We start from the raw sequence: 9,922 nt of genomic DNA, 5'->3' as shown, positions 1-9,922 counted from the left end.
AAGATCCAATAGAAGCGATAAACATTTTATACTTATAATTTGAAAGCTGCCATTTCTTTCCTTCAAATTTGTTGACTCTTAAAATTGGATGAGATGATTAATGCTATTTTAATGCATTTATTTCTTAATAAAACTTAAAAAAGATCTCAATTGCAATTGTAAGCACTCTCAGACGATCATTCGTTCTTTTTATTACTAAAAACTTTTGAAATTTTGAACTTTTTTTTAATTTATCATAAAAACAAATTTATTTTTACATAATACTATGATAAAATTATTTTGTTATTAAAATATTTACTCAACAAATATTCTTTAACCTCTATCACTATAATTTTATCAAAATTTATAAATATAAAAAATTAATTAACTTTATTTCAAGCAATTTTTATTGCATATTTCTTATAGAAAAAAAAATAAATCAATAAACTTATTCTTTACTAATTAGCGTTGTTAATTAATCACTATCACTCACACTTTCACTCCTTTCCAATAATTCCAACTGAAGAGTAGTGATTCCTAGATCAAATATGCCGTTATATTTTACAATAAGATCAGCCATAGGATAATAATATTCCTCCTTGAAAAAATTCGTTAATTAATAATTTAAAAAATTTAGTATGCAACACTCACAACAAAATGTAATATTCAAAAATGCTTTTGCGAGAAAATTTTTTCTCTTTTAAAACGGCAAAGATGAAATGAGAAAGATCTCTTCAATGGTTGCTCGATGAGAACACAAATTTAATTGCATGCTTGGGATTTGTGACTGGAGTTCAGGCGTAATTATGTTCATGAGATCGTGATCATTATCATTCAATTTTTTCATTATTAAGTCACGTTCATGACACAGTCAATCCACTCGACTGTTAAGCCAGGCTACGTCTGTTTTAATAAATCTCAGTAAAATTTTTTTAATTTCTGTAATATTTCTCGATTCGTTTATAATGATTATGAGTTTTTCTAATTAGAAAAACTTCAATCTGAAATGATATTCATCTATATATATATAGGAGACTTTCTATAGATATAGATAGTCACTCATCACGATATCTCTGGAACTATAAGACCTAGAGACTTGAAATTTGGCAGGAATATTCCTTTTGCCAAGTAGAGGTCAGCTAAGAACGGATTTCACGAAATTCCACCCACAAGGGGGGTTGCGGGGGTGTTCACGAAAAAAAATTCATATTTTTCAATTATGGCTTTTAATAGTTCAAAACTTGGTCAGAATGTTTCAAATTACATTTAGAAATTTTTTAAAAACGAATTCTGTGACATTCCACCCCCCTGGCGTGCCCGTGCGTGGGCGTCAAATTAAAAAAAAATTCGTAAATTTCAATCTATAGCTATTAATACTTTGAAACATGGCCAGAATGCTTTTTTGGCGTTTTTGAGCTGTTAAGAATAAATTTCATTAAATTCTACCCTGACATGTCCGTGCGTGGGCGTAAAATTAAAAGAAATTGTGCCTTTTAATCTATAGCAGCTAAAGGATTGAAACTTGGCCAGATTGATTTTTTTGGAGTTTTTGAGCTGTAAAGAATGAATTTTATGAAATGCCACCCTCACAAATCCTTGCGTGGGCGTTAATTAAAAAATTATAAAATTCAATTCCTAAAGGATAATAAGAAGGCATTAAATATAAAAAAAATTAAAAATTTTTATATAAGGTAAAACCCCTAATAGATGATCATGTACCATTATATGATCACTCTATGTATTTGTATACCTATATTTGTGAATATAGATATACAAATATACGGCCGTTACCCGCCAAATTTATTCCAAAAAGTTATTTTTAAAAAACTGCATTTTTAATTTGTTAAAATTTATAGATGTTAATTTTTTTTAATAATTTTTTTTGCCATAATTTATTTGTTAAAAAGCTATTAAAATTATTAAACATCTGCTAAATTAATTTTCATAGACGTGAACATGATAGCCTGAGTTTGAATTTTTCATATTTAATCTATATTTTTATAAATTGAATATGAATAACATATTTCAAACCCTGACATTCATGCTCACATCTATCCATGGTGTAGGCCTACTGGAGATCCCGCCATGTAAAATAACGGGGACGCATCGCATGACACAGTACCTCCATGGTGATGTGGAAAGCTGTGTCAATCATTATTTTTAACTCATATAAATTTATAATGCCCTAATTTATTATCTGAGTGTGTAAATTTCATAAAATTCATTTATGATATAACTACTTACGTAGTTAGATAACAAAATTAATATTTTTCGCGCCTGGCGTATATTGTACGCCACGCGAAGCGGGCGGGTAACGGCTAGTTATTAATATACTTAACAATATTGACACAAAAAAATAATATAAAAGACAACGACAATAAAAAAGAAAAATTTTATTTACAGAAGCGTTAGCCAAGTACATTATCTAAAAAAAAAATAAAAAAAAAAACAAATAGTTTCAAGCGTTTGTGTAACATATAAAATTAATTTGATGGACTAAAAAGCAATTTAAACATATTTTAATATATTATTTTTATGCGTATTAGGAAAAGAACTTAATTTTAAAAAATAATGAGTTTAATTTACATAGTTTTAGGCATTTAAATAAAATTTACTCAAATAAATACCAATATTTTTTTGAAACTAAATTCTCAATAATTGCAGAGTTGAAAATAAGTAAAATTATCCTTATGATCAATGAATTGAGGAATTTTTGCTTGCTTAAAAAATTTTTAGACTTGATAATCAAACAATTGATATAATTTGCCGGTATGTGGGCTTAAACCTGCAGCCTATTTTACCTATTTTAGCTGTTTTATATATTTTTTTTTTCACATTCTTTATTCTATTAATATTTCATAATTAAATGAGCATCGTGAGTCATGCACTTTTGGGTTTTCCAAATTTTTTTTAAATTCAAATTAGTGAACTGAGTTAACAATAAAACAACATTTTAATTTATCACAATCTAACTTTATAAAACTAAAATTGCAAAAATTATTAATATCAAAATATTGAACAGTAAATATAATGTATTTTTATTTGGTAATCATTAATTCACATAATTAATCATAAATTTTAAATTTGGCGGTAATCAGGTTGTGTTGAAACTCACCCTATTGATAAGGTAGCAAACTAAACAAAGTCGTCTCAGAAAAAGAAAAGCTTCGCGCTGAAAGTATTGTTATAGTAGCTTTGAATTTGTCATATACGACTGACTTCAAGTAGGCAGAGAAGAGGTTCTCAAATTTTAATTTTAATTTTTATTTACTTATTACATCGTGTATTATTGTATTGAGATTAACAATTGTATGAAATTTTCATTTATCTATAAGTAAATCTTGAATGATGTTAATTATTTATCACAATCATAGTATCAACAATAAGAATTATTAGAATTTTGTTCATTAAAAAAAAATTAAAATATATTTTATTATTAAGATGTCTAATTTAGTATCTCGTGCGTTCAATTATTTTTGTGGAGTTAGACCGGTAAGTTAAATAATTCATTATGAATCAACTATCAGCAGTTTCATTAAATTTTTTATAAATTTTTACAGAATAATTCATCGCTGCTCTTATCAGTAACAAATAAGTCAATCATATTAAACCAAATAAAGTATCGTCATACGAAGCATTGGAATCCAAAATTTAAACAATTTAGGAAAGAAAAAGTTATTAAAGTTAAATTACCTGACTTCAATGAATATGATGAAAACGTATCACAGGAGAAAATCAAAGCCCAGTTCAAAGAACAAGGTCTGATGCCTTCACGACCTTGGATTGAAAAACCAATCTTTATAGGTTGCACCGGTTCTATTTTCGAGCCGTACGTTCCACCAGAAGGTGATGGTAAATTTTCCATTGTAACAACTACGGTAAGAGCTTGGAATTTTTGAAACTATTTTTTTATATTGAAATCAGCAGGTGTCTGATCAATTCTTGATTTTCGCAAACATGTAAAGTTTTAAAAAATTTCATTTATAGTAATTTATTTGTTCAGGAAAATTCAGAAAATGATCAGATTTTAAATATAGCGTCATAAAATTTTAGAGTTTAAGATTTATTGATTTATAATTGACTAGCAGTCCGTCCCGGCTTCGCACGGGTATTTAACAAAAATTGGAGTTTTAGTAAGGATCTTTAATTTTTTTGAAAATATAATAGAGCCTATGTCGCCCGGGGATAGTGTAGCTTCTTAACAGTGAAAGAATTTTTCAAATCGATACAGTAGTTTCGGAGCCTATTCAATACAAATAAACAATCAAATCTTTCGCCTTTATAATAATAATAATAATAATAATAATAATAATAATAATAATAATAATAATAATAATAATAATATAGATAATTTAGATTGAATTTTATAATAAATCATTTAGAGCCAGTTTTTCAACCCCGGGTTTAAGTATTTTATCATTGTGAATATATCTATATATAATATAGATATATAGATATATTCACAATGATAAAATACTTAAACCCGGGATTGAAAAACTGGCCCTTAATGTGAATTTACAGGGTGTCAAACAAAAAGCTGACTTCATGAAAAAAAAAGGTACATCTTACTTAGCAGTCAGGAAAATTCGAACATTTGACGAAGAATTTTCAATTGGAGAATTTGAAGATGAAGCTCAACAAATTTATTTAAAAGCACATGAAGCGATGGCAAAGTAAGTATTGATAAATAATAGCTGCCATTATGTTTTTATTAATTAAAGCCGTAATTGATCATATTATAATTATGTTAATAATTAATTAAGGGGGAACACCACTGTGACGATCGAAAAGAAGAGGTGATTTTCGGGAATTTTTTTGACAGAGAAAATAAAGGAATTTGGGGATCGGATTTTTTTTATTTTATTAAGGGTACATTAAAGATTTTTACCCTAAATTTTTATTAAAAAATATTTAATTATTACAAAGTTATTAACAATTTCGTAGAGCACTTAAAAAAATTTCCCCCTCCATGGTCGGTTCGATAACTCAATAACGGATCATCTAAAAATAAAAACCCAAATTACATTTTAATCAGTAAGGATGTAGTTATCGTCGCACGTACGGAATTTTGAAAATTTTAATTTAAAAAAAAATGGCGACTGATTGAAAATTTTCTCACTATTCTTACGGATTTTTTTTTTTGTTTTAACCCGGCTAAAAAAATCTTTAAAACAAAAATTTTTCAAATTCCGTACGTGCGACGATAATAACATCCTTACTGATTAAAAAGCAATTTTGGTTATTATTTTTAGATGATCCGTTTTTGAGTTATCGAACCGACCATGGAGGGGGAAATTTTTTCTAGTGCTCTACAAGATTGTTGATAACTTTGTAATAATTAAATATTTTTTAATAAAAATTCAGGGTAATAATCTTTAATGTACTCTTAATAAAATAAAAAAAATCCGATCGCCAAATTCTTTTATTTTCCCTGTCAAAAAAATTCCCGAAAATCACCTCTTTTTTTCGATCGTCACAGTGGTGTTCCCCTTTAATTAATTTAATATTGAATCAATAATGACCTGCTGTTTTAATATATATTGATACATCATAATTTTGTTTGTGTAAAATAAATCACACGATTAATTTATTTAAAAAAACATATTTTCCAGGAAAGATAAAGAGGAACTGCGCTTGTATGTCACTGAGAGAGCTCATCCGGTTAGTGTATAAATATTTCTAAACTATCATTCAGTTTACTATGAAATTGTATTAGTTAGTTTAAAGCACTTTAAGATTAAACTTTTAATTTTACTCTTTATTAGAAAATTTTTATTTATATGTAGGAAATTCAACACAATACTCTTGATAAGACCATACATTGGACCTTCAATGAATCATTGGAACCTCCCCGTGTTGTGCATGCCCGTTGTACTAACGTAATAAGTAAAGAAAACATTTTTGCTCAAGTTACTGTCCGTTTTCACAATCAGCAGGTTTGATATACACTTTTTTTTTAGTTTTTTAAAATAAGAAATATTGTTATTTTATATTTTTTTTTTCAGACTTTAGCAGTTTACGATCGTTTCGGTCGTCTTATTCACGGAAGTGAAATTGTAAAAAAAGATGTTCTCGAGTACGTCGTTTTTGAAAAGCATATAGCAAACCAATACGGCACTTGGAGAATTCACGCTAAAATAATCCCACCGTGGATGCCGGAAAAAGAACATGCCAACAGAACTTATATCCTACAACCGGAAAGTCCAGATGATGAAGATGATGCTGCTAAAAAGGACTCTAGTTCCGAAGCATTACAAACTGCTCCCATAACAAAAAATGATCCACAACCACAAATTAATACTTAAAAATTATTTTGATAAAAAAAATAAGTATTAGTTATTTTGTACATTTTTAAGTTTACGATAAATTCATGTATTTTCCAACCAATATTATTATTGTAAATTGAAGGAATCGCATCTGAAAATACACTGATCATAAAATTAAAAAAATTTAGCTTATCGAAGGTTTTGAATTTGAATGGTAACAGTCAATTTATCAATATTTTTCTCAATGTACCTTATCCTTTTCGGTTCATATCTTATGAAAATTAAAGTAGCAGATATTTAATAATTTTTAGATTTTTTTTTAAGAAATAAATTAGTGCAAAAAAAATTAGAAAAAACAATTGACATGTAGAAAATTAAAAAAATTAAAAACGCAATTTTTTTTAATAATTTTTTGAAAGAAATTTTTTTGTTTAATAAAATTAAAAAATTGTCAAGTGACTGCTAACTCTAATATGATTAATATTTTTTGTTTAAAAAATTAAAGATTAAATAATTTATTGTAAGAAAATAGATTTTTCAAATGAACAAATTTATCGTTTTTTCTTTTCCAACTTTCATATTACGGTTTTGTGATACAATATCATACTTTTTAATTAAAAATTATTTTATTAATTTAAAATATCTTCTAGTTACAAATCTAATTTCCAATTCATTCAATGAATTAACGATATTATTATGAAATTATTTATGAAAATTAAATTAGCCGACATCTAAAAATTTTTATAATTTTTTTTTATTGAAAAAATTATTACAAAAAAATAAAGAAAAATTTCATTTAAAAAAAACTTGAAAAACTGGAAGTGTAATTTTTTTTTAATATTTTTTTTTTTATAATTTTTTCAATAAAAAAAAAATCAAAAAATTAAAAACGTCGGCTAACTTTAGTATTATAATTATTTTCATTAGAAATTCTTTGATTTTTTTTTAAATTAAAATTAAAAAATAATTATTAAATTTTCGCACAAAAAATAGTTTCAACGGCTTGATAACATAACACAAAAGGATTATTATTTTTTTTTTAGTAACAGAAATCAACACGTGAGCGCTAATATTTGTACTTAACTACACCGGTGTAGACGAATTACACCCTCGCTCTACAGTTGTAATCTCTACAACTTAGCTGCGTCGTGCTTCAAGTTTTTTATTAAAAGTAATACATAGTATTTAATAATAAAAATTAATTATAAACATTTTTATAATTAAGTACTACATAATTACATATTTAGCTTAATACGAGAGGTATTTTTTCTCTCGTTCTCTCAATAATTTTTTTTACTAACCTCACTCTTGTGTTGTTGGTAAGAGGCAATCTAAATGATAATAAAAAAATAGAAATTTTATAAAAATTTTTCAACAGAGAAAGCAAAAATGATTTCAAGATTCTTTTGTAATGCTTTAAAGAGTAAGAATTTTTTTTATTAAAATTAACTTTTCATTAAAAAAAAAAAAAAAAAAAAAAAAAAAAACAACTTGAATAATTATAACTTTGATTTCAGGCAAGTTAACGCAGGGTAGTGGGCATAATTTAATTAATTTACCAAAGTCATTTGTAAATGACATAAAATGTATTCAACCTCATTCTCTTATCAATCATTCTGCAATTCAACATCCACGTTTCAACTCGACACTTATTTCGTCGATGCATTTTCCCATAAAAACTAACAGTAGTTGGTCTAAGTAATTCATTTATTAATATTTTTATAAATTTTTATCTTAGAAATATAAAAATTATTAATCTTAATTATTATTTTCTAGATCGACAACTACTCTTCCCATTTTTAATTCTGTAAATACAAATCTAAAATTGCAGTCACCAGCCCGAGGTATTATTAGATACAATAGAAGTCGTGGAAAACGCGGAATAGTGAGAACAGTGTTAAAACGTTTTTTCCGATTAAACTGGTAAGTAGCATAACTTTTTCGTGTTTTGTTTCTTTAATATTAATGTTAACTTACATTATGATTTTTAGGGGTATATGGATCAGGACCAGATCTGCAAGGCATAGAAAAATATGGACAAAGAAGCAGGCGAGAATCAAACGTTTACGTCGGCATGTATTTACTAATGCTTCTCAGTCATGGATGCTGGATAAAATGGTATCACCATATTTTAGAAAACCAAAGTATTGGGTGGATGATCCTTACAATCCTTACCATTCACGAGAGAATTTTTGGACAACTAGAACAAAACCACTGCCTTAATTTGAATAATCTGTAATTAGAAATTTTGTTCAAACTTTTTATGGCAAAATGGGATGGATCGTTTTGATTAAATACTATCACTAGTTTAGAACGCTTATTTAAATTAATTATTATTTATCTAAGCATTTACTTGAAGAGTATAAAATAATTAATTGATAGATTTCTATTAAGGTAAGAAACAGGTCAAATAACAACTTTAAATATATAATGAAAATAAATATTTCACATAGCCATAAATAAAAGTAAATATATAATACAAAATCCCAAGGTTAAAATTAAGATTTAATTTCATAATTGTAACTAATTTAGCATAAACTTAAAATTCACCCTTCGGTCATTTCACCTCCCGGAAATCAATCCTTAAAATTCATCCTGAAATGGCATGAAGAAAGTTAAAAAAAAATCAAGAAAGTAACTCAGGAATAAATGAAATTTTTTAAAAATTAATTAAAAATATGATCAGCAAGTGCAATTAATGAAATATATGATATTTAACTTTACGATTAAAATTACAGAACAATTTTTAAGTATCATAATGTTACAGATCAAGAATAACGCGGATTAAATAATTCTCAATAATACAAACCCATGACCATTTCCGCCCGGAGGGCAAAAAAAGTGGCAACTTTCGTCCCGCTGTGCTAAACAAAGTTGCCGCTTTCCGCCTTCGTCGGACAAAAAAATAGTATACACTCCACGGGAAGTAAATAAGAAAGCCTCAGATCACATGTTTGTTGACCTCGGCTTCGCCTCGGACAACAATTACATGTGATCTGAGACATTTCTTACTTTACTTCCCTAGGTGTGTAATATACTATTAATTTAAATAATTAACCCTAGACTGGTCACCCGATGAGCATGAGGCCGCCTAACAACTACTCAATCTATAGAGACTCGCTATAGTGCGAGCGAGAAACTAAAAAAGAGGTGACCAGTCTAGGGTTAAAATGAATTTCATGAAACAAAAGACAAAAAAAAATGTTTAATTTGTTCTTTTTCTTTTTTTTTTTTTACTTGTAATTAGTTAATGTCCTTTTCTAACTAAAAATGTTAAATCGGCAACCGGGGGATGGTATGTTAAGGATGGAACTTAGGTACGATGGGAGTACTTGCGGCTGGAGCCGACTAATTGGTGGAAAAATGTACCTCCATGAACCCTGTGCCCCTTGGAACAAAGACACAGTGATCGATTATTGGGGAAAACCGCAAAAAAACCCCGGTCAGGTACAGGCGACAAGGAAACGGCCCGATATCGCTGAAAAACTTTGAAACAAATTTCTCGGTTTTAACGGGAATCGAAGCCTCGCCTCGACAGTCCCAAGTCAAACATCGAATTCATAGTATTGATAGTCACGCTAGCCATCGTTCCCATCGTCGCGCTCGACATCTTTCTGGCCATCTGGGTCATTGTCACGCTGATCATGTGCTCATGGTCACGCGGGACATCTTGGTCA

General features: G+C 27.8%; 2 protein-coding genes across 2 annotated transcripts; both read left to right on the top strand.

Moving 5' to 3' along the window:
• The first annotated feature begins 3,241 nt into the window (after positions 1 to 3,241).
• LOC123262822 (probable 39S ribosomal protein L45, mitochondrial) lies at positions 3,242 to 6,318 on the top strand. The gene is made up of 6 exons (XM_044725283.1): positions 3,242 to 3,471; positions 3,540 to 3,857; positions 4,501 to 4,652; positions 5,592 to 5,640; positions 5,766 to 5,915; positions 5,985 to 6,318. Exons 1-6 carry the CDS (start codon positions 3,421 to 3,423, stop codon positions 6,282 to 6,284), a joined length of 1,020 nt encoding a protein of 339 aa, XP_044581218.1. The 5' UTR covers positions 3,242 to 3,420; the 3' UTR covers positions 6,285 to 6,318.
• Positions 6,319 to 7,407: 1,089 nt separating this feature from the next.
• On the top strand, positions 7,408 to 8,556 carry LOC123262840 (39S ribosomal protein L35, mitochondrial). The gene is made up of 4 exons (XM_044725312.1): positions 7,408 to 7,668; positions 7,763 to 7,943; positions 8,022 to 8,168; positions 8,237 to 8,556. The coding sequence occupies exons 1-4, from the start codon at positions 7,635 to 7,637 to the stop codon at positions 8,466 to 8,468; spliced, it is 594 nt and encodes a 197-aa protein (XP_044581247.1). The 5' UTR covers positions 7,408 to 7,634; the 3' UTR covers positions 8,469 to 8,556.
• Positions 8,557 to 9,922: the final 1,366 nt, after the last annotated feature.

This window comes from Cotesia glomerata, linkage group LG4 (assembly GCF_020080835.1).
Source record: "Cotesia glomerata isolate CgM1 linkage group LG4, MPM_Cglom_v2.3, whole genome shotgun sequence".
In the NCBI taxonomy this organism is placed as follows: Eukaryota; Metazoa; Arthropoda; class Insecta; order Hymenoptera; family Braconidae; genus Cotesia; species Cotesia glomerata.
The sequence above is the reverse complement of the archived record's forward strand: the minus strand, read 5'-3'. Positions and strand labels throughout refer to the sequence as shown.